The sequence below is a fragment of the Erpetoichthys calabaricus genome, chromosome 5, assembly GCF_900747795.2.
Source record: "Erpetoichthys calabaricus chromosome 5, fErpCal1.3, whole genome shotgun sequence".
NCBI classification, from domain to species: domain Eukaryota; kingdom Metazoa; phylum Chordata; class Cladistia; order Polypteriformes; family Polypteridae; genus Erpetoichthys; species Erpetoichthys calabaricus.
The window spans coordinates 83057913-83083636 of record NC_041398.2 but is presented as its reverse complement, the minus strand read 5'-3'; the positions used below and the strand labels follow the sequence as shown (position 1 = coordinate 83083636).

The 25724-nt window shown below is 41.4% G+C and overlaps 1 protein-coding gene across 1 annotated transcript; it reads right to left on the bottom strand.

Annotated features, from left to right (window-relative positions):
* Positions 1–501: 501 nt before the first annotated feature.
* Positions 502–23802, bottom strand: msantd1 (Myb/SANT-like DNA-binding domain containing 1). The gene is made up of 3 exons (XM_028801716.2): positions 23359–23802; positions 9464–9754; positions 502–1836 (listed from the first exon to the last, which is right to left on the bottom strand). The coding sequence occupies exons 1-3, from the start codon at positions 23610–23612 to the stop codon at positions 1575–1577; spliced, it is 807 nt and encodes a 268-aa protein (XP_028657549.2). The 5' UTR covers positions 23613–23802; the 3' UTR covers positions 502–1574.
* Between the last annotated feature and the right edge of the window lie 1922 nt (positions 23803–25724).

Sequence of the window (25724 nt, the reverse complement as noted above, 5' to 3'; positions counted from 1 at the left end):
TAAACTCATGAAAACTTCAGGTAGCAATATAGTGCTCATTATTACAATTTAAAATACAATACAATTAATTGATCACACCTTACTATGAGAGAAAATGAACCCCTGAGTCCAATCATTGTAAACTGAGACAAAAAAAAATACAGGGGAATGCAGAACCTGGAAGTTCATCTGTCCATCTTTAAACCCCCTTAGTACATTTCAGGGCTGAGGAAGGGATGGAGCCTTACCTAGCAACATTGGTGACTGGCAGAGACCAACTTGCATGAGGCAGCAGTCCATCACAAGGCAAATGAAGCACCCACACTTGCATCCAGTCATAAACAGATGTCAGTCAAGCAAAGCTGCACAAGTTGGGGATGTAGGAGCAAAAAGCGAGAAATTTCACACTGCCGGTGATTGGCACCATGCAAGATGAGCAGTTACAGGATTAATCAGAAGGACTAGAGCCTGCTTATGGAAAGACCACATCCTGTCCCATAATGTGAGAATACTTCAGATGACCATGCTTGATACATAAGCTTTATCCTTGATAATACTAATCACAGTGCATAAACAGATAGCAGCAATATTTAAATAAAGCTGTACAGAAACACAGATTAGAACTTTCATCTTCCTTGTCGTTGCTACATAAACCTTGGTAAATGAAATGGATGGCATATTTAAAACAGGCCCTGAACCTGTGTAGTACATTATTAAGTTGTAATGTTTACAGGAGGAGCATGTAACTAGGACTCCAAAAACAATGATATTTCTATTAATACTTTTAAAAAATCTCTAGCAAATCTATTGCCTGGAATATCAGTTTCATTTCATTTTCTTTAAAATTTCAAAGTAGCCTGGATCACGTATCTCTAAGAGAAGCTGTCAGGGTCCTCCTCTCTAATGACATACCACGACCCTCTGTGAAAGGAACTCCTCTGAGCAGCCCCTTGCAGTAAGTGATGCCTCACAGATTTCTTAAGATTATTTCCACTTGTGTCTTGAATTGTAGCAGTGACTGGGACAGTCTTAACACACTGCTTGTCCATTATTCACTTTGTGAATTTTTCTTTGTTCAGTACTACAAACATACGGCACAGTTCCCAGCTCTGGTTATCCACTAGTATATATGGGACAGATAGGCCGGTGGCAGCTGCTGTAATAAACACAGCAGCATGCAGACAATGGATGCCTTCCCTGTTCTCCCTGAATATAAGTAAACAAAGCAATATAACAAACCATTTAACCTAGCAAGCTGCACTTTGACTGATTTCAAGACTGAGCATGAAGTTCACCTTCAAGATGGAAATGTGCTCCAAACCCCAATTTGAAAAATCCAGTCAAAATGAAGTGTGGATTTAAAGCAAACATACATTTTAGACAGAGCAGGATGTACTTAATGATTCATTAGGCTCTTTAAACTACACAGTGCAATATCTGAAACAGGTAGCATATGCTAAGAATCACAGCATTGTCATTATAGTCCACAGTAAAAAGTGATATTGGTGCACACTTATCAATTGAACACAGTATAGTGCTACCAGTGAGTCCTCTAAAGAGGTCTGAGGCCCAGCCATTCAAAGTCTACCCGTTTGCTATGACCGCTGAGGCCAGTTTTGTGGAGGTGCAGGAGAGATCATTTTCTCCAGTAGGTTCATCATTCGTTCTTGAAGCTGAAGACTCTGCACCTGTAGAAAGTTCTGCTGATGCATGACCCTTCGTACCTCCCTGCAGGTTTCTTCTAATGCCCTGCTTACTTTCTTCTGCTCCATCAGCATGGCTTCCATTAGCTTCAGTTTCTTTTTCTTCAGACTGCCTGTGAAAAATTTTCTTCGTTTGTTAGGCATGGATTCAGAGCTGGAAAAAGAAAAAAAAATCAGATGTAATTGGTATCATATTTTACACCTGTTTTCATGAAGTTCATTGCAGTGTAAATTGAAATATGAAAAAAGAATATTCGGCTCTACAATGATATTGTGCTGCTAAATAGTTACCTGATAAATAAAGTGATGTGGTGATTACTATAATAACAGGTTGAAAAAAATAAACTACAATACAAATTATTATTATTGTTATCCCTAATTTATGGTGGCCTAGTGGCGCAGTATGGGTCCGATTCTCAGTCCAGCACATTCGCTGCACGTTTGTGTTAGCTCTCTCTCTCAGTGTCCAGGTTTTCTCCTCCATGAATAGGTGGATTGGGGACTTTTCTCTGAATCTGTATAAGAAAGCGAGGGTGGACATTAGTGGATTATGTAAAGAACTGGCATTTCATCTCAGGTTGTTTCTTTCCTTGTACCCAAGCAGCAACACAACTCATTAATGGAAATGGGTGAGTGCAGAATCTGAACTGAAGAAGAACATGATATTTACAGTACATGGTAAATCTAAAAAGAAAGTCTTTATAACATCCTGCATTAACAGAACTTTGGGTCCTCAATGTTAGTCAGACTAAATGAAATCAGGTATGTTATGGTTTGGCTACTTTAAAAATGTTTTTCAGTAATGTTTTCTGGGCAAATAACATTTGGAAATATGTTTTATAGAAAATTTGTGGCCAAGTTTATCAATTCTTCAGCGTAGTGGGAATGAATAAATAAAATGAATTATTTTTATATCATTTAGCATCCTATAGCAGCATTTTGTTTTATTCATGGTTGCTGCTATTTTGTGGGCTCTGTTGCTCGGATGCCATTCCTAGCTGCTGGGTGGTGGGTTTGCAGTTTCGTGATGTCACTCACACAGCCCTTTAAATACTTTCTACAACAACCTTTGCACGTGGATCTTTGCAATTCGGGTTTCAAATTTTTTGTTATCCCTTCTGTTTATGATGTTTGAACCCTTTTTCTGACTCATCTCCTGGTCCTGTGTGTTTGTTCACTTTTGACAGTAATTGGGTACCCCACAGGTGCAAATCATCCGTTCAGGTCTGGCCTGCGCTGGCTGGGAATCTGTGCCAGTAAGAATGGGAACAAGACCTTATGCAACTGTAGGTGGGATTCCAGATTTACACAAGAATAATTTTAAATATATAATGAATATGTTTAGATTGTGTGAGAAAACCAGAGAGCTAACCACATGGAGAACAAAGAACCCCTTGAATGTATGTATGTATATATATATATATACACAGATTGGAACCTCGGTTCACGACCATAATTCGTTCCAAAACTCTGGTCGTAACCATACGAACTGTATGTATATACATATATATATTTCTTAAGTTTTTAAGCACAAATATAGTTAATGAAACAGTTGTTCAAGGTTTTTTCAGTGTTATTCAATGTTTTTACATTTAGTTTACTATTACGCTGTGCATTCTATGGTTTAATTAACTATATTTGTGCTTAAAAACTTAAAAAAAATATATATTTTCATACAGTTCATATGGTCTGGAACGGATTAATTGTATTTACATACAATCCTATGGGGGAAATTACTTCGGTTCATGACCAAATCAGGTTACGACCAGAGTTTTGGAACAAATTATGTTCATGAACCGAGGTTCCACTGTATATATATTGTGGCACGCAGCTGGGGTGGTACCCAGCCGGGACGCCCAAGAGGACCGGAGGAGGGCTCACGCCTCCTCCAGACCGCGAGGGGGCGTCTGCCCTGGTTGTGTTGGGGACCACGGATACAGGGCTGTGAAGCCCAACCCTGTAGGGGCCCGTGGTCACCACCAGGGGGCGCCCCAATGCCTGGAGAGCCCTGGACCTCAACACTTCTGCCACACCAGGAAGTGCAGGGGAGAAGAGGAGCAGGGACACCTGGAGTGCTTCCGGGGATACAGCCGGCACTTCCGCCACACTGGGGCGTGTTGGTGGAAGATTGCCGGAGCACACCTGGAGCACATCCGCGGGACAATAAAAGGGGCCGCCTCACTTCATTCAGGGCTGGAGTCGGGTGGAAGAGGACAAGGTCTGGGAGAGGAAAGACAGACTGTGGTTTTGGCCTGGACTTGTGGGGTGATTGGTGCTGCGGCACTGGGTTGTGCACTTAAATACTTGAACTGTGTAAATAAACGTGTGTGTTGGACTTTAAAAGATGTCCGTCTGTCTGTGTTTGGGCTATTTCCCACAATATATATACAGTAAACACAGTATATATATACTGTATATATATATATATATATATATATATATATATATATATATATATATATAATATTGTGGGGAACAGCCCGGACACAGACAGGCAGACATCATTTTGTCACCCAACACACATTTATTATACAATCACCATGTACAGAAATGCCACACAACCCACAGACTTCCCCAAAGTCCAGGCCAATACCACAATGCCTCACTCTCTTCAGGCCACCTCCTGTCTCTCCTCTAAGACCTCATCCTCTTCCACCCGACTCCAGCCCCGAATGAAGGGAGGCGGCCCCTTTTATCTCCACCCAGATGTGCTCCAGGTGGGCACCGGCAATCTCCCACAGACACGCCCCAGTGTGGCAGAAGTGCCGGCTGCGTACCCGGAAGCACTCCGGGTGTCTCCTCTCTTCTTCCCGTGGAAGTGCTGAGGTCCAGGGTCTTCCAGGCATGGGGACGCCCCCTGGCAGTGACCACGGGGCCCTACAGGGTTGAGCTTCCAAGCCCTGTACCCATGGCCCCCAATATAACCAGGGCGGTCGCCCCCTCGTGGTCTGGAGGAGGCATGAGCCCTCCTCCTGTCTTCCTGGGAGTCCTGGCTGGGTGCCACCCCCAGCCGCGTGCCACAATATATATATATATATATATATATATATATATATATATACACACTTACTGTCCACTGTGGCTCCGCCCATGTCATAATGAAACAGGACATTGAGGAAGGCCCTGCCTGGCTCCCCACTACTGACATCATGCTCCCCCTTCCCTCAGCCCACAGCCTCTGTCTCAGATTCGCGTGAATATATCGCTCCTGCAAGCGAACTTATGATTCTTAGCAAGATGACAGAAGTCACAAAATCAACCAGAATGTTCAAGCAAATTATAGAAAAACGACTGATCTAAATCTGTTAAGTAGTTCTCTCATTCGCTAGCTAAGCTGAAGTAAGTTATATGCCCCAAGGCTGGTGCGTGAGTGACAAGGTCCCCGCCCCCCTCCCCTTGGCCCGCTGCATGTCTCTTGGATTCGTGCAAATAAATCAGTACCGCAAGCGAACTATAATAAATAGCACAATGAGAGAAGCAGCAAAATCAACCAGAATGTTCAAGCAAATTATAGAAAGAAACCTGATCTTAATCCGTTAAATAGTTCTCGCGTGAAAAGCGGACAGACATACAGACGTTGGATTTTATATATATATATATATATATATATATACACACATACATACAGTACACGTAGACACAAATAGCAAGTCCAGTAAGAGTAATTTATTTTAAAACTGGCACAGTGTTGCTTCACACCTCCAGAGGCCTGTGTTCAAAACCATGGCTTGCTCACTATCTGTGAGGAGTTTGTAAGTTCTCCCCATACATGCATAGATTCCTCTCAAGTCTCTAGTTTTCACTCCACATCTCACACACACATTAGGTTGACTAGTGACACTAGTGTCTCAGTGTGCCTCACCCAAGGCTGGTACCTTCTTTATGCCCGATCTCTGGCTCTCTGCAAACCTGACCTGATTTAGGCAGGTTTGATAATAGACGGTTGGATATTCTTATGAAGTGGATTTCAGAAAGTAATCAGATCTCTTCCCTTTCTGCACACATTATTCTTTTGTAGATTTAATTTTTAAATGGATACATTCGCCATTTTTGCCCATCAATCTGCTATTCACTGTATAACCCATAATGACAAAGTGAAAACATGGTTTTAGAAAGGTTTGCAAACTTATTTAGAAAAATCAAAAACTGAAATCTGTCATTCATATATGTATTCAGACCTTTAATTTAGTAGCAATTACAGCTTTGAGTCTTCTTGAGTAATTCTCTACAAGCTTTGCACACCTGGATTTGGGCAGCATATTCCATTCTTCTAGGCAGATTGTCTCAAGCTGCATTAGACTGGATGGAGAACATCTGTATACTGCCATCTTCAGGTCTCTCGGCACATGCCACAACAGTGTCGTCTTGGCTGTATGATTTTAGTTACTGTCATGGCTGAAAGGTGAATCATCACCCCAGTCTGGAGAAGGTTTTCTTTAAGGACCTTTCAGTATTTGGCTGCATTCACTCTTCCCTCTATTCTGACCAGCCTCCCCATCACTGCTGCTGACAAGCCCCCTCATAGAATGATGCTGTCATCACCATTCTTCACAGTAGGGATAGTATTAGGCAGGTGATGAGCAGTGCCTGGTCTTTGCCAGACATAATGTTTGGAGATCAATTTTTTTCTCATCAGACCAGAGGCTGTTTTTCTTCATGTTCTCAGCGTCCTATAAATGCCATTTGGTCAACTGTAAGCCGGACTTAGCCACTCTACCATAAACACCTGATTGATGGTGACGGCTAAGATGGCTGTCATTCTGACAAGTTCTCTGATGATATCATGGTCACCTCCTTGACTAAGGCCCTTCTTACCCGGTTACTCCATTTGACCTGATGACCAATTCTAGGAAAACTCCTGGGGCCTCATGTATAACGCCGTGTGTAGAACTCACACTATAACATGGCGTAAGCACAAAAGCGGGATTGTGTGTACGCACAGAAAAATCCAGATGCAGGAATCTGTGCGCACGCAAACTTTCACGTTCTTCCACTACATAAATCCCGATCAGCGTGAAAAGTAACGCACGTGCACGCGCCTTCTGTCCCGCCCCAACTCCTCCCAGAATTACGCCTCTTTGAATATGCAAATTTGTGAATTTCCCATTGGGATTAATAAAGTATCTATCTATCTATCTATCTATCTATCTATCTATCTATCTATCAAATCAATATAAATAGCCTTCTGTGAAAAGACAATGGGAAAAGCACAGGCGAAAATATAAGAATTTCAGTGAATACCAAGTGGAGGCAAAGGAAAAACGCACTATTTGTTGGTTTAAACAGTGGTATAATCAACAAAAGGAAGTTGATCGAGTGACAGAGTGTCGGAGAAACTCGAAAGATCAAGTTCACAAAGTCGCACAGTGCCCGAAATAAAAAAGAAATCACATATCAAAGTTGCCGTGAAAAGGCGAGTTGTAGCCCACCGTCTGAGTGTCATATGAAAGCTTATTAAGGCACAGACAAAAACATAGGCACACAGTGGGAAAAAAGCACGAAATGTCAACTTTAATCTCGAAATTTCCACTTTAATCACGTAGTGTATTTTGCCATTAAAGTAGAACATCATAAACTTCATCTTAAAATCGTTTATTTTACTAGTTTCTCAAGTAGCACGTTAAATGCTTTGTTTTGTATTTGATCTTCTATGTGCTCTGTGTGTGAATCACTACGTGCTTCCGTTCTTTCTCTTTCTCCGACAGGACACATAATCCATTACATTCGAGATATTACAGCTCTCTGAATAATTAAAATACTGAGATGTATATGTGATATCATTTTCATGATGATAGGAATGAAAGCATGTTATTAAACATGGGAACACGGTGGCGCAGTGATTGTTCATATCTCACGCAAGAGGCTTGCTGCGCCATGTGCAACCTTCAATGAAATAATTTATTACAGAAGTACTGTCTTTTTCAAACGTACTAACCTCCAATTCCTGTACTTACTTTTCTTTCTCCAAATACCCAATCGCCACGCAATCAGCTCTGTAATAGACGTTAAGCCATCTGTAAGCTTAGAACGCCAATTCTTTAAAACTTTTAAGGAACATTGAAATATCTTCATAGTACATGTTTAATTATTCTATCCGTCTATCCTTCCAGTGTCGCGTCAGCACCAACAATAATACAGCGCAAGGCAGGAGCTATCCGTGAACTAGTTGGCGCTGCGGCACCGTGTCCTCACATGTTTAATTATTAACGATACAGATTATTTAAATGAAGTTAAAGTTTTATCTGTATACTATATTCAACATGTTTTGCTGCATTTCATCTTAAAAATGATTTTGTCATCATACACGCTTTATAAAGTGGCGCAGGTTGTGCAATATTATAACTGTAGTGTAAGTTTACAGTGAGGTAATTGTACTTATAAGCACAAACAGTTCTATAAGGAGCACTTGATGGACTGATTGAGTGCGTTTGTAGTTCTTGGGATGAAACTGTTTCTGAAACGCGAGGTCCGTACAGGAAAGGCTTTGACGCTTTTTGCCGTGGTTGAGGTAGTGTGTACTTGAAACTGTATACTGATAATTCTCTTTCCGATCAGCTGCTGCTGTGATTCCCCACTCAGATACAGTGATATAAATACTCCGAGTGGTGCAGTGAGAGTAATATGGAAAAAGATGATCTGCTGTGGCAACCCTTAACGGGAGCAGCTGAAAGAAGAAGAAGATGCAGTGAGCGTAACAACGCTATAGCAGTTACAGTATGGTATTTGGAATACTATGGCTATTCTCTGGACCATTATATTGCTACAGGTTAATTACAATCAGATGCATTACACTAATAAACAATATGCAGTTAGTTTCAGTGTATTTATAAAGCAGCGTCAGGAATGTGGGTCTAAGAAAGAAAGGTGACCACACAGGAACAGTAGCACTGCTTTGACGCTGGGTGCCGCCAGTCTGCAAAACCAAGTGGAGAAATTGCATACGCCAGGGCATGAGGTACCGTGGAAATGTGCGTGGCTTTACGCCAAGTTTAGGTTTTATACATCGCGATTTGAGCATGGAAACGTTCGTACGCAACATTTCTGTGCATACGCACCGTTTATACACGAGGCCCCTGGTGATTTGAATCTTTTTCCATTTCACAATTATTAAGGTTACAGTGTTCCTGGCAACACTCAAAGCTTTAGAAATGGTTTTATACCCTTGTCCTGATGTGTGCATCATCACAATTTGATAGCAGAGGTCTACAGAGAGTTCTTTGGACTTCATGACCTGTGTACAGACTTTTGTACTGACTTGCAGTATGAGTTGTGGGACCTTATGTACACAGGTGTGTGCCTTGGTAAGCGATATCCAGTCAATTCAGTTTGCCACAGGAGGTCTCCAGTCAAGTTCTAGAAACATCTCAAGCAACCAGGATGCACCTGACCTCAATTTACAGCACCACAGCAAAGGGTCTGAATATTTATGTAATGAGATATTCCAATTTTTAATGCATTTGCAAACCTTTCAAAAAACATTTTTTCATTATGGGTGTATTTTTTTGTCATTATGAGTGTAGATTAACAGCCACAAATGGCACATTTATCCATTTAAAATGAAATCTATAACACAATAATGTGTACAGAAAGTGAAGGGGTCCGAATACTTTCTGAATTCACTGTATATTACCCACTGATAAAAGGACAGCAAAAAGTTGATACTAAAATAAAGCTTTGCACATGTTAAATGGGACTTTCAAATGGCATACTGTACATGAGCTGAAAAGTGAATGGATGTGTCAGTCTAAAGGTCTTCAAAGGAGATTACAGCATGCTCATACCCGGCCTCAACGGAGTGGAAACTAACAGAACTGACAGAGCCTTCATCTTCGTCTTCATCACGCCTCTGGTTTTCTTCAGATGAGCCCATGCACTCTGGCAGAAAGAATGGCGGAGAGCTGGGAGGTAGTGATGGAGAGGCTTCTGTCTGGGAGGTGGAAGGTGCAGACTGGAGAATGTCAAACTTGTTTGTTGTTGTGGAGTCTGACACTTTGGAGAGGATTTTATCGATTGGTTGATAGTAGGGCCAATCTGGTGGGGTTGTTCTGCCATCAGTTGTGCACTTCAGCTTCCTGTTGAAGAAGTAAAATAAGGATTAGAAAAATGAATGGACATTGATTGGATGATAGGGTATCTGCAATACCTTCTGTACCCAACCGTACTTTTTGCACAATTGTGAAACACTGGCATCTCTGCCCTCTGTCCAGTCCAGAGGGCAGAGATGGCAGTGCATCCTCAGACACTTTTTTAATATCCCACCATATTTTTTGCTTGAATTCTGTAGATGAAAGTTCGTCATTTTGGTTGTTAATGTACAAACTGTAGATGAGGACCTCTGCTTACAGCCTGGGTGTACTCATGAAGATCAAGACCAAAAATGTGAGGAGAATGGAAAGTTTTAACATTATGGTGGGCTTTACCAGCAACAGTTAAACACGTATGCCAACTGTGTATCATTATGAGAAATCCCAAAAGACTGAACAAATAACTGCCAGCATACAAAACATTATTATTGATTCATTCCAGACTGTCACAGGCAGGCCAATATCACTTTCACTCAAAACAAGAAGATGTGAAGGTCCCCACATGAAAGTGTTAAAGAATTGGATTAGAATGGAAACGGATTCTGGTCAGAATGCTTGTTAGCACCATAGAAGCCGTATGAAAGAATATAACCACCCACTATATGACCAAAAGTATGTGAACAGCCCTCCAAATTACGGAGTTTGATGGGTTTCATTTGTAACCAGTGTACAAAATGAAGCACATAGCCATGCAATCTCCATGAACAAGCATTGGGTCATACTGAAGAGTTCAGTGAGTTTAAATGTGGTACAGCCATAGGATGCCACCTTTGCCACAAGCGAGTGCATGAAATTTCTGTTCTGCTAGATTTGCCATGGTCAACTGTAAGTGTTATTATTGTGAAATGGAAAAGTCTTGGAGCAACAACAGTTCAGCCTTGAAGTGGTAGACCATGCAGACACACAGAGTGGGGCCAATGAGTGATGAAGAGTGTAGAAGAAGAATGTTCTCCTCAGCACCATGTATTTTGTGTGTTTAGTAAATTAGAATTTTTATAATAACTATTTTGTAACTTGCCAGTGAGAGACGCTTTGGATTATGAACTAACAAAAATATGTTATTCCAGGGTTCAGGAGAAATAGTGTCCACATGAATAAAATGTAAGCTGTTTCTTGTTTTCCCTTTCTCAGAGTGAATGTTTCAGGGACAAGGTCACAAGGCTGCAGAAAGTACATGTAGTTTATGCAAAGGCGTCTCTCCTGTGCTTAGCTTCCAAAACACAGATAATGCTTAGCTCAACAGACATATTGTTTAACTTTACTGTTTTGATAAGGATGTTCTTTCTGTCTTATTAATCATGAGATGCTGAAGTATAAAAAACCCCTCCTGGCTTTTGATCGGGGTTCAATTGAGCTTTGCGGCAATAAGTTATACTCTTTTGAATCTCTACTTACTGTGACTCCAAATTAATAAACAGGAGAATTTAGAAACTATTATCTGCCTGCTTTTCAGTGTGCCTTTTTCGTCCACAAGAGTATAGCATGTAAAAACTGGCTATCCTGTGTTACATCACTCACAGCAGAGTTCTGAGCTGCCTCTGGAAGCCACATCAGCGCAACAACCTGACATCGGCAGCTCCATGAAATGCGTTTCCATGGTTGAGCAACTCGGATGGAGTGGAGTAGAGCACAACATTGAACTCTGGAGCAGTGGAAACATGTTCTCTGGAGACATGAATCAAGCTTCCTTATCTGGAGGTCAGATGCATAACTCTGGGTTTGCCAGTTGCCAGGAGGACACTATCTTCTGGACTACATAGTGCCTACAGATAGATAATGGTCTAGGGCTATTTTTCAGGGTCTGAGCCAGGCCCCCTTGGTTCCAGCGAATGTTGCTGTTAATGCTACAGCATACAAAGACATTTTAGACAACTATGTGGCAACCATTTGGGGATGCCCTTTTCTGTTCCAGCATGACTGTGTCCCTGTGCACAAAGCCAGTGAAGTGGCCTGCACACACTCCTAACCTCAACCCTACTAAATGACCTTGGGATGGGTTTGGAATGTTGATGCCAAATCCATCAGTATCTGAACTCACAAATGCTCTTTAGGTAGAATGGGTACAAATGCCTGCTCCAAAATCATGTGGAAAATATTCCCAGAAGAGTGGAGGTTGTTACAGTCACAATTTGGGGGTGAGGTGTTGGGGTCTGTGGCAACTCCATATTAGTGCCCATGGTTTTGGAATGAGATGTCCAACAAGCTCATATAGGTGTGATGGGCAGGTGTCCATTAAGTTTTAGCCATTTAGTGCAGCATCACAGTCATCCCTGGACAGTAACACTCATATATTAAGGTGTATTATTACAATCTTCCACTTACATTTTCTTTCCCTGGAAAGGGGTCTTGTCACGTCTGAAGTCGCAGCAGTTGAAACTTTGTTCATCCTTAGTGTCTTCCAAACATGGTCACTGTCAAGTTGCCACCATTGCAAGGCTCACAAAAATCTGGACTTGAAACTTAATTAATCCACTGAGCAAAGTGAGTTGTCATTGCACTGTAACAGACTCAACGGTCCCTCAGAGTTACCAAATGTTTATGCAGGAGACACTTTTACTCCTCCACCGCGTACGATTCAGATGTGATGCTGTAGGATCAAAGTCAATACAAAGGGAATGCTGTCATGGCGCTAGTTAGCATAACTAACATTAGGTAATATTTACTGTCACTAATGTTTTGTTGTCCATTAAAACTTTTCAAGACCATCTGAATTTTGTGTTTTTAACAGAATTAGTATGTTTTTTAAAAACTAAAGTTGCAGGAATAAATTATTACAGTTTGTATTATTATGGATATTTTCATATTTAACAACTATTATGTGAGGCCGTGTAATATAAATGGCACTGATGTACAATGAAGCGTAACATTATAAAAGTGGAACTGTTGTTGTCTCTGCACGCAGTATCTGAGCCTGCAGTGCAAATAAAACTTCACATTTCAAGATAAACGAATATCCGTTCTATTGTATTTATCATCATTTCTTGAATCCAGTCGGATCACCTCAAAACTATATTTAGAAATTAAATTTAGCTGTTTTCTTTATAATTCTTAACAAAAGCATACCACAGGCAAATTCTTATCCCTAAGCTGTTTTCAGCCCATGTTTTCTTTGCAGGTTAGTAACTTCAGTGTTATTAAACTGTACTTTGTCCTCAGGCTCGGCAGATCAGGAGGTGCTTGGCACGATCGTCTCTCAGGCCTAGTATCGAAGACCAGCTTGGCCACGGTCTTGATGAGAGTTGTATGTCATGTCCATGCTCATAGGGAATTCTCAAAAAGTCCCAAAGATGTTCATGTTAGGCTAATAGATGACTCATGGGTGGTCCTTGCTAAGAATGTGATAATAGTTTTGCCATTACAGTAATCCCTCACTTATAGGAGATAGGTTCCAAGGCCGACCGCGATAACTGAATTTCCGCGAAGTAGGGACACCATATTTATTTAATTATTTAACGTGTATTTGGATGTTTTTAAACCCTCCCTGTATTGTTTACAACCCATCCTTTACTCTATTAATAACAGGGACAACTGCTAAGCAATATGAAATCGGTAGATAAGTTTACACTTACTGTATAGCGAAGTACACGTAGCTATATATGACGTGATGATGGTGATGAATATGCTGCGCAGTAAAAATGATGATGATGAAGGTGATAATCCCCTGAATGCAGTAGCAAGAGCACGTTAATGCTGAATGAGTGAGATGAGACTTCCTGGTTAATGCAGCACTCCGTCGCTGAGCCAATCAGCAGCACACAGGAACTTAACTGCGTGCTCTGATTGGGTAGCTTCTCAGCCATCCGCCAATAGCATCTCTTGTATGAAATCAACTGGGCAAACCAACTGAGGAAGCAAATACCAGAAGTAAAAAGACCCATTGTCCGCAGAAACCCACGAAGCAGCAAAAAATCCGCGTTATATATTTAGATATGCTTACATATAAAATCCGCAAAGTCGTGAATCCGCGAAAAGTGAACCGCGAAGTAGCGAGGGATTACTGTATAGGTAATGATTTTAAGTGGCAGCTGAAATTTCACACACATGAAGGAAGACATAAGATATCCGACGAACGAGAAGAGACCCTTCAGCCCATCATTCCTGTTTGTTCAGCTAATAGCTAAGCTATCCTAATATCCATCCATCCATCCATTTTCCAACCTGCTGAATCCAAACACAGGGTCACGGGGGTCTGTTGGAGCCAGTCCCAGCCAACACAGGGCACAAGGCAGGGAACCAATCCTGGGCAGGGTGCCAACCCACCGCAGTATCCTAATATCTCCTCCAGATTTTTCTTAAAGGTTGTCAGGGTTTCTGCATCAAGTACATGTCTTGGTAGTTTGTTGCAGAGTCCCATAATTCTTTGAGTAAAGAAGGGCTTCCTGGCTTCAGTTTTAAAAGCACTTCTTCTTAATTTCCACTAATGTCTTCAAGTACATGATTCACTTGAAAGTTGAAAGAATTCTGCTAGATCTATTTTAACAATTGCTTTGAGGATTTTAAAAACCTGGATTAGGTCTTCACACAGTCTCCTCTGATTAAGACTAAACAGGTTTAATTTACTGAGTCTGTCACCTGGGATGCACTTGGTTGCTCAGCTCTGCACAACTTTAAGTGTTGCTATGTCTTTTTGTGTCTTATCTGCCCTATCCAAAGTGTCAATGTCCTACCTTCAGAGAAGTAAAAACGCACAATGGGGCTTTGCCCAGAAGAGCAACAGTCCCTCTAATTGATACCTCTTGAGTGACAGATTTCATTGGAAGGAGAAGACTGATGCAAATAGAGGCCATTAGGTGCCTTCCACCAGTTTCTTGAGCTCTTATTAATGCATCCTGGTATCGAATAAATGGGGCTTCTTATTGGCATTGCAAATTTCTACCCCAACACGATTACTACACTAAATTCTATACTGAAATCACACACATTATAGATATAATTGTGAAATATCATATTGCATCATTATTTATTATCTTAACTTGTGCAATATTTTTAAAAAACGTGTGAGAATATTAAATATTAGATGTGTGTGTGTTCTTTTTTTTTGGTTTCAGGTAGTGTACCGGAATTTCATTGTATGTGTTATGCAATGATAATAAAGGAATCTTATCTTAAGTGTGGATGTCTGCACTGTGATATACTGGCTGACCATGCAGAAATAAATCCTGCATCTTCACTTCAACCACTTGGGATGGAGTTTTGCTTGTTATGAGCACATAATGGAAAAAGCAAATTCAGGAAAAATCGATGGATGATGTTTCCATCAGGTTATCTAATACATTAAGCAGTATAAAATCTAGAAATGTAAGTTATTCTCAGTTGTCTTCCTCAGAATGCCTGTTTAAACAGTTCTCCTCTAATCTACACTTCCAGTACATGAGAGCAGATCTGGTGGAAATCCAACTTGTCTCATCAACATTTATCATATCAGTTCCAAAGACCCCATCAAATGCATCACAATTAGGTGCCCCTCTATCTTGAAGTAGGATTTAAGCTTTAGTTTGAAACCTTTTAATACCCTCAATCCTCCCCGGACTGCACATGGCACAGGCTGAGTGAAGTAAAGAGCTGGCAGATCACCTTCAACTTTCTATCTGGAATGCACTTTAGATGTCCAATTTCTGCACGTCAGTCTACTTTATGTGTGTCACCTTTCACCCTGTACCATAACTTTTATTTTATTTATATTATTTGTTGCTTCTGCAGATTAAAAGGAAAATGAAAATTCAATGTCAATGTAAACCCCTAAACCCTGGAATGCATTTGCAGATGTTCTTGGAAAAGATGCCTAGAATTCTAAAAATGAGAACTGCATATAACTTTCAGCTGGCAATGGATAGCTTGAGAAATCCTACGAGTTATTCTGCAACGGGCTGTTTCCATAGATACACTTTGAATTAAAGGTTACTTCAACGCTATAAGAGATCATTTAAATGCTGGCAATGTAGCTGTGTATGTGCGTAAAGTACACCTCACTAGATAACATCGTAAAGTATGTAAGAGCAGAAAAAATGTAAGTATCTGACCTCAGAATAGCAGTGTGGGAGATCCTTTATAAATATAGCTTTTATCAAAAATGCAAGTTTCTGAGGCAAACGAACGTATCACACAACTGTGAAAATGGAATAAAAAGAGAACCTTATCCTTTAAAGATACGCATTCTACTGAACAGAGAGTGACAGTAAAAGAGCATTGATGGTGGACAGATAACTGCTACTGTTCCATTTCTGCAGTGTTGTATGTCAGGCAAGATAAACACCCGAATATGTTTATTATGTTAATAATTATAAAATGCAGGAAGAGATTCAAAATTTAGAAAGATGTGGCAACATTTGCAGCCAAGGCATCTCTTCAGTCTGCCCTAAGGAGCCGATGTGTGCGCTCGCTTTGTTCAGGCTTATAGCAAAATGCAGGAAACAGCAAAGAGGGATACAGAGTGGACATCATGTTAAAAAGGGTTGGATGGCTATAAAATTAAAATAAAAATTAAGACAAATGTAAAAGCAAGTATAGTGTGTGAAAAGACAAAAAGTAAACATTTTTGGCAGACAGACAGACAAGACAGAGTGTTTTGTATGGAAATGTTATGAGTTACTTGAACCTGTTTGGATAATGGATGGATGGTGTCACAGATGACTGCGGTCATTACCTGGCCGGGATGCCTGGAGGGACCGGAAAGGGACATTAACAGCTTCCGGGGCACAAGGGGGCAGCCGCCCTGGATAAAAAGAGGACCACGGGAAAGAGACAAAGAGGATTTGACCTATTGGGAACCGTGGCCACTGCCAGGGGGTGCTTTAAGCCTCAGGAGACCCGGATGTGATTACTTCCGCCACACTTGGCAAGATGGCAGAGGGATCGGCCAGGGACGCCCGGAGTGCTTCCGGTTCAAAGGGCAGCACTTCCGCCACACCAGGAAGTGCTGCTGGATGGACATCATCAGCCACCTGGAGCACATCCGGGCAGGAATAAAAGGGGCCGCCTCCTTACAGTCAGTGAGCCAGAGTCGGGAGTGGGAGTAGGACGAAGCTCCCAGGAGGAGAGGAAAGGCGGCCAAGGACTGAGAAAGACTTGATTTTGGGGTGATTATTGCGTTGTGCATTGTGTGCTGTGTGGATCTGTGTTTATTTAATGTTTAATAAACGTGTGTCTTTTATAAAGAAGTGGTCTCCGACTGGTGGTGTCCAGGAAAGTCACACAATGGATGCTATTATATATATAACAATGCCACACCAAACTGCTCTACATCATGTAGAGCTTTATTTGTTTTAATTTGTGTTTATGTAAACTTCATTAAGAACATTTAAACAGATCTGAGTTTATAAGAAGAAAAGAGATTCATAAAAATAATCTGAAACCTGATTGTTTGCACAATTTCTTCACTGTTTTCCAACCCTGTTGTACAAAAGATGATCACTAAACTCCTCAATTTATGACTTAGAGCTAACCTCTGCATCTGCATAGAAGACTTCTAACTAACAGACCTCAGCATGTGCACATTGTCAGCATCGCATCCTCCACGCTGAACCTAAACACGGGCACTTCATAGGTTAGCGTGCTCAGCCCCCTTCTGAACTCCTTGTTCAGCTCCGACTGTGTGGCTAGATACAGCTCCAACTTCACCATTAAAGTTTCTAAAGACACCACCATCAGCCTCGTCACCAACCTCGATAAAACAGCTCTCAGAAAAGAAGCCTACCTTCTGAGCTAGGACAACAATATGATTGTTAATGTCCAAGGAAAACATCTTCAAACCCAAGGAGCTGGTCATAAACTTCAGCAAGGAGAAAGAAAGGATGCTGTGGAAACAGTGAGCAGCTACAAATTTCTTGAAGTTACCATCAGTGATGAACGGAAGTGGGCACAACACATTTCAACTCCTATCAAAAATGCTCACCAGCACCTCCACTTTCTCAGATAACTGAGGGTAGCTTGTATTTCTCCATCTGCTCGCTTGAACTTCTACAGGTGTACAGTATAGTCTATTTTCACATCCTGGTTCATAACCTGCTCAGCTCCAGACAGTAAACCACTGAAGAGGGTGGTGATGGTGGCACAGAACGTTACTGGCATCCAGCTGCCTTCTGTTCAGGACATATGCCTTAGAAAGGCAAACAGTGTTATTATTGACCTCAGCCATCTGGCACTTTTCTCAATCCTCCCATCTAGCAAATGGTATAGGGCCATTAGCACTGGCACCAGTATATTCAGAGACAGCTTCTAATCATAAATCATAAGGTTATTGAACAAGCAATCATTAGAACAAATACTGTAAAGTAACTTTATTTGTTTATTATATATATACAGTATATACATATACATAGACACACACAGTATGTGTATACTGTATATATATTGTGACAGGCGGCCAGGTCCCATGCCCGGCCAGGATGCCCCTGCTGCATATGTTCCGGGGGAGCAACCATGGGCAGCTCAATACCTCCCCCGGGACGCTTGGTGGCAGCCTCCCTGGCCGACGGTGATTCCCCAACCTCCTGCAGGGCTCCATGGGAGATGGAGTCCTCCACAGCCTGGTTGGGACCCGGGGTGGCCGCTAGGGGGTGCTGCCTGGATTCCACAGCCCGGCTGGACAAATCTTTAGCCTCACCCGGAAGTGCAATTGGGACCAGGTGGTCAAGCACCTGGAACACTTCTGGGTGGGCTATAAAAGTGGCCAGCCACCACCACTCAGTGGCCAGAGTCGGGAGGAGAGTACAAAGCTTCAAGGGAGGAGTGGTGGTGCCAGAAGGGCGGGTTTTGGTTGTGGACAGTGCTTGATTGGGACTGTGTATTGCCTGTGGGGTTCCCCACAGGAAAAGAAAAATAAATCTTTATTTTGATTTTTATACGTGCCTCCATGTGAGTCTGTGCCAGGATGGGCACAAGAAGGCGCTATTGTTACAATATATATATATATATATATATATATATATATATATATATGTGTGTGTGTGTGTGTGTGTGCGTGTGTTTCTATGTATGTACTGCGTGTGTATATATATATATATATATTATATATATATATATAATATATATATATATATATATATATAGATAATGTGTGTGTGTGTGTGTATGTATGTGTATATATATATATATATATATATATATATATATATATACACACACACTGTATATATGCACACATACCTACATACATACATATCCATCCATTATCCAACCCGCTATATCCTAACTACAGGGTCATGGGGGTCTGCTGGAGCCAATCCCAGCCAAAACAGGGCACAAGGCAGGATACAAATCCCAGGCAGGGCGCCAGCCCACCGCAGGGCACACACACACACACACACTAGGGACAATTTAGGATCGCCAATGCACCTCACCTGCATGTCTTTGGACTATGGGAGGAAACCCACGCAGACACGGGGAGAACATGCAAACTCCACGTAGGGAGGACCCGGGAAGTTAACCCAGGGCTCCTTACTGCCAGGAAGCAGCACTACCCACTGCGCCACCATTCCGCCCTATATATATAATCCTAAGCCTTAAAGTGCAACGATTTTATGTGACGTTTTTATGTCACACTTTAAATCAGGCTTATTTTAAAATCTACATACAGTATATATGTTTGGTGTCATTCTTTTCAGAAATTATAGAATTTTAATGTGATGTTGTTAGATTTTCAGATTCTTATTCCATTTTTTAAATTATAGACTAAAAAATATCAAGAACTCACATCCCGCGAGACAAGACTTTGTGCCAAAAGATTGAACCACGTCTGGAGCCGGAAATACAGGACAAAAAAGTAGGCCAGCTGCTGTACAGGCTTTCAAATGTTCAAAGCGCCGTGCAAGATGCAGATCACATGGCACGGCAGCAGCAGCAGCAAGGCAACAGCTGATCGAGCAAAGAGGAGGTAAAAAAATTGTATTTGTTTCCCATTGTATCTCAGTTTAAGAGGGGGTTTCGGAGAAGCAACCACATCTCCTTGGGTTGTGTTCAGCCCCCCTCTTCAGAACACGAGCAGCAGAAATGTGAAGAGGTTGGCACGTAGCGCACACATAAAAGCAAGTACTTGCAGACATATATCACATACAATTATGTGTGCGTGTAAATATGAAAATATTACATGTGTTCATGCGTGCGTGTGTGTGTGTATATCTATCTATCTATCTCTCTCTATATATATATATATATATATATATATATGAATAAAAAATTCTTAGTTCTGAAACACAATCTGATTATTTAGGTAACGCTTGTGGTTGGTCGGCCAGTTGGCAAATGTCCACCACGTCCTACCAATTGTGAGAAGCAGCTCATAGATATGTGATACAGTACCTGGCAAATAATACAAAGAGTACACGACACGTGTTTCACTCTTACTGGGGCTCTTCTGCGTTTTTTACATGAACAACTTTAAGAGTACACAGGGGTGTAGCAAATGGTGAAAGATTTATTCACACAGTCTCTGTTTTCCTCTTTAGAATGAAAGAACAGTGGCCGGTCTCCCCATCCTCTGTTCCACCTCGTCTGTCAATCCGCAATTAAATAAATAAATAAATAAATAAAAGGATGACTGCAACAGTTTGACCAAAGGGAGAGAATGAGCTCAACAGGCATTCCTGCAGTTCTCAAGTTGGCAGCACTAGAGGGTGCCAAAAATTATATTTTTCCTCTTCTTTCATCGATTTCATTGCATAAAGCACACATGAAATGGGATCTCTCAGTTGGAACCCTGTAGCTTTTTTTTTGTTGACAATTTGTCTTATTATTTATCATATATATTGTGAGCAATCAGTATAGGCTTTTGCTTCTTAGAGCCGATTTAGTTACATAGAATTAACACTTTCACACATACTGGTTTAATAAATGCAGGATCACATGCAGGTAGGCACGAATCTTAAATCTCACTGTAGCAGAAACCTTTAACTTTCAGGTCAATTTTTGTATTTTGTAGTAGGTGTGTGGTGGTTTTCCTTCTGCCTCTATATAACTCAATAGCACTAAGGAAAATGCCTTTGAATTCTGTCGATTCCATGGAACCCACAATGGGAGTTAAACAACCGAAAAAGTTGTCATATTGGCTGTGTGTCTACTAAAGCCTCCATTGTTGTTTCAAGTGCAAGAATAAAGTGTGCTTGCAAGCAATTTTTGTCTGTTTTTTAAGTTTGAACCTAATGTGACACACACACACACACACACACACACACACATATATATATATATATATATATATATATATATATGGGTATAGTCAGTATTCTGAGTAAATAGGTAACTAAAAATGTCGCTGTACACAGTACACTATGTACACATGACAATGACTCTCAACTAAACACAACACTTAGACTGTTGGCAGTGCTGGTAGTCATGTTGTGGACCACAGCAACCGACAAGTAAAATTAAGCAAGAGAATCACACATTGAAAGACCCTCCAATAAAACAAAAACTAGACTCTAGTGCTTCTATTGTCTTTAAGAATAAAACAGTTACAGAAGCTTTTCAAACAGAACCTAGATCCATGTAAAGACAATTCAGGGATGAGATAGGGCACATTCTGAATTCCAACTTAAAAATATTGTAGCTGTATTGATTCATATCCATCTCATATTTCATGATTGCCTTAAACAAAAATAGAATACAAATTTGTTCGGCCTGCACTGTGACAAGACTCGAGTCATTCTCCATCCTTTTTGTGCCACTCTTTATCATTGTCTTTATAATATACTAAGGGGCTCTCCCCTGCTCGCTTCGCTTGCCCACCCCCGGGTTTGGTTTACCAGATATACAATTTAAAGAGATTGTTATTTTCATGGGAATTGTTACATATGCATTATTTTCACTTTTACTTTTAAAACTTTTGTAAAAACAATACTTGTCCTTTATTTCCGGCCCCGTGAGTGGTTACATCTCTTTCTCGCAAGATGTATAATGTTGCTTGCGTTGTGAAGCGGGGGCGGCTCAACTCACGCTCAGGAGATGCCGTCGGATCATCTGCTGTCTTTTTGCTGCTGGCGAGCTGCCTGTTCTGCTTGTCGCATGTCGTTGTTTTAAGAGCTGAGAGCACATGATGCATGTCTGCCAAAAGCAATCCAACAACTGCTAGGTTAGATGTCTGTGGACTTGTTTTAAATGATGGCTCACTGCCTTGTCTCGCGTGACATTGTAAAAACAATAACTGTCCTTTATTTCCAGCCCCAGGCATGGTTAAATCTCTTTCTTGCAGGACATATTACGTTGCTCGCGTTGTGAAGGGGGTGGGGGGGGACAGCTGCTATCGCGCTGCCCTTCGATCATTTTAAAGCCTGTACAGCCGCTGTCCTTTTTGCCACTTCGTGTCTCTGCTGCTCGCGTTGTGCTCATTTCTCCGTGATCATAAATATACACCTGACTGAATTGTGTTTCCTTTGAAATTAAACTTGTCGTTGCTTTAACTGTTGCGGGACCACAGATTCTCATAGCGTATGTTCCATTATTGTGTAAATCTACGTTTTGTGCATTGGATGATGCGAAGGCGAAAAGACTTTGTTTTCTGCTCTTTGCCTTTTATTTCTGACCTCGCTTTGTCCTGCTATTTTTTCAATTACACCTGGTCCTGATGATTAATTTCCTTTTGTTTGCACTAATGCGATCTTTTAGTCGTCAACGTTTCATTTATAACATATTGTCCTTCATACACTTTATATGCACTGCGACCCCTGGTGTACTGCGTGCCTTTACACTACTGATTTTTTTGCTGGCTGTGCTCTGATATTGTTTGTAAGTAGGCCGGGTCTTCCTAGAATCTCATGTTCTATATCCCCATGAGACGCTCCGTGGCCATTCTCTTTCGTCTCGTGGGTCTTTTATTTGTCTTCCGTGATCTTAACGTGAAGATCACGTATCGTCTCCTAGTCATTCCCTCCCACAGGATTTTTTTTTTATAATAGAGAGATAGAAGTTATAATACAAAAGCATTCTATCCCTCCATCCACTTTCCAATTCAAAGTTGCAGGCCCTAACCCAACATTGATGGGCAGAAGACAAGGAACAGACCTGGACTGGGTTGCCCATATTCACTTAGATTCATTGATGGGTCTAAATAGTTCTTAATGCTCACATGTTTTGACAACCTGGAGAAGCACAAAAGTACACAAACTTTGAGAGAGAATGACTATTCCATACAAACTCTGGCCAGGCTGGGATTTAAATCACAGTCTGTGAGGCAGAGGTCCCAAACAATACACCACCATTTAACACTAAAAATCCTTCCATTAATAATAACAAAACTAATAGTTTGTCATTTGTTTTCTTCCCACATCCCCAAAGACATGCAGGTTAGGTGATTGTGCCCAGTAGTGGACTTGCCTCCTTGTCCACAATTGTTTGCTAGCTTACATGCAGTGTTGCCAAGCCCCCTGTGACCCTGAACTGGATGGTGCTGGTTTGAGAATGGTATGTTAGTTAGTTATTTAACACAAACAATAATAATCATCACCTAGACTTGGATGGTCCTTGAATTCAAGTCCTCAAGCCAAGCTGCTGCAGACTCGCTAAGCAGACCCACTAGCACATCCCTCACGCATTCACGAGGGGCAGCACTTTATTGCCCGTTCTTCAATGTTTTCCTCCATTTGTCTGTCTTCCCACCTTACCTGTATTGGAAGGTCATGTTGGTAATTTTCATTTTAATCTCCTCTCTGTGGCGATGCTCCCCAGTAAGTTCAAAAAACCTTTTGGCCATTTTCTCATAGATCTTGGCATTCCTCTTTGCATTTTTGAGCTCAGTGACAAATTCATCCCACACGTACACCAGCGCCCTCATTTCGGTGTCAGTCCAGTTCCTTGCTCGCCTGTGCTTCTCTGCCTGAGGTGAAACTAGGCAACTGTAATTCTTCTCCCCAGACATCTTCCTCCCCCCTAAGCCTATCACTCCATCCCGAGGAAGCAGAGCCTCCTAGACATCGAGCCACTCAAGCAGGAGGCCTCCTGGCCTCTGCGACTCACAAAACCAAACCAATTCAACCTTTAGAGGCCTGGAAATGGGGCCTAAGTCTAGGAATGAAGGATCTGCTTAAAAGCTTTTAAGTAGGGAAGTTCGTCACAATGATGTCAAGTTGCCGTGGTAACTGTCTACCAGCTACCCTCAGTAGTCGAACAAAAAAGCTTTTAGCTGAAAGCCAGTAAAGTAGGAGAGAGTTGACAGGAAATGAAGATTAAAGCTCTTAACCAGGCATGGAGAAGGGTTTGTTTCCTTAGCAACATGTGTCTGTCTTGCTAATAACTGACTGCCGTCCAACATGTTATGATGTATAAAAGCTTTTAAAGGATGGAAACCTCCCAAGACACATGCCAGCAAATGAGAGGTCTTTGTAATTATTAAAAATGGAAGGAACATTAATTGAACTTTTAAGGGATCCTTAAGCATGGCTCGTATCAACTTCTTCAAAAGGGAAATAAAACAAAACTTTTGGGGGTTTGGTTGAAGATCTTATATGGGACAGCGGTCCATACTGCTGCCTCACATCACCACACCCCTCTACTCAAATCCCAGTTTGGCCTGTCTGTGTGTGGAGTTTGCACATTCCCTCCCTATTAGTGTTTGTGTGGGTGCTTCTTTCTCCAGTTTCCCGTCCACAAGTCACAGACCTGCCTCTGACCCTGTACAAGTCAGTTTAGACATCTGGTAATGGATTGGCACCTCATTCACGGAGGGTACATGCCGGGCAGGTCCACAAATTGTACATAACAGATGAAAGAATTATGCCTTTTTACCTTAATGTCTGGATCTCCTAACAGCAATTCCAAATTGAAGTCTCATCTCTCTCATGTGGCAACTGATCTGCTCTCTCAGTTCTTCAAAAGCACTGTTAACATAATGGGGCACAATTTTAATTTCTAGTAAACTTTGAAAGGCTCCATGAAATGGCCAAACTGAGAAGATTGGCATGTACAGGATGTGAAAAACTCACCTTTGCAAGCCTTGATTGACAGCCTTATGCACCAATCACCACCTAGGATTCTTCTTCTTGAGTTGATCCGGTTTCCATCGAACTGCCCCCAGGACTTACACACAAAGCTTCACCCTCACACCGTTAAGACAGGCAGAATCAGAACTCTAAAGAGATAAAAACACACAGCCAAATCTAAAAGGACAGCAAGGTATTAAAGTAATGACTGTTCAAGTCACCAGCACCGTAAGGCAGAAGGAGGAGTGCTTCACATGAGAGTCGAGAAGAGGAGCCAACTAATATGAAGGCGTTCATAACTATTAGTAAAAACACTGTACTGCAGTGGCTCCTGAGCCAGACTCTAGGACACTTCTCCATTGGAGGCAAGCAGAGGGCATCCACCTTTCGTATCCAAACCATTTCAAGTACTGTACGTTGCAATGGCGGCTCTAATACACTGCCCTAATAATTTTCTGAAAATCTCACAACTTGCTGAGGTGGGTGATGTGGTAATCAAGTGCTTCATATCTGCCTCACCACCATGTGTTGGTCAAGCGACTCCCCTAAAAGGATCCTTGAAACTCCTCCGTTTAGGGCATCTGCGTCCTGTTGGATGTAGTGGTGAATGTTGAGGATCACAGGGCCCCCCAAACCTCAGGTTTAAGGATCTCCAGACACTTTAGACTAGAGTTTGTGGGATTGGGAGTATTTTTTTTACTTTTGGTATTTAGTATTTATTTGTTGTTCACTTTCTTTTTGTCATTTTAATGATTTCATTGTATTGCATCATGCTTTGTATCAGTATGTAAGCGTGATTTGTCTGGTGCTTCTATTTTTTTTTCCCCAAATTAAGAGTTGCAATAATGCTAGAACTTTACAAAGTTTTTGTAAACAGAAACAATTTTTTTTGTTTACAGGTTCATTATCCAATTCTGCCAACTCTTACTTCAGGTTTTGCCCAATTCTGAAAGATTCAATTTTGAGGTTTCAATACCTGCCTCGTGTTCAGATCTCTGCCATCCAAGTTGTGCTACACAAGAGCTTATGGAGTGTCTGGACGAGGGGCTTTC

What these genes read in the sequence shown, in the direction of transcription:
- msantd1 (XM_028801716.2), bottom strand. Translation starts at nt 23,612, where the DNA reads ATGTCTGGGGAGAAGAATTACAGTTGCCTAGTTTCACCTCAGGCAGAG. An exon ending in AACATGACCTTCCAATACAG is followed by an intron (nt 9,755 to 23,358) that starts GTAAGGTGGGAA and finishes CTTCTTCAACAG; the next exon opens with GAAGCTGAAGTGCACAACTG. An exon ending in TTCCACTCCGTTGAGGCCGG is followed by an intron (nt 1,837 to 9,463) that starts GTATGAGCATGC and finishes TTCTTTTTCCAG; the next exon opens with CTCTGAATCCATGCCTAACA.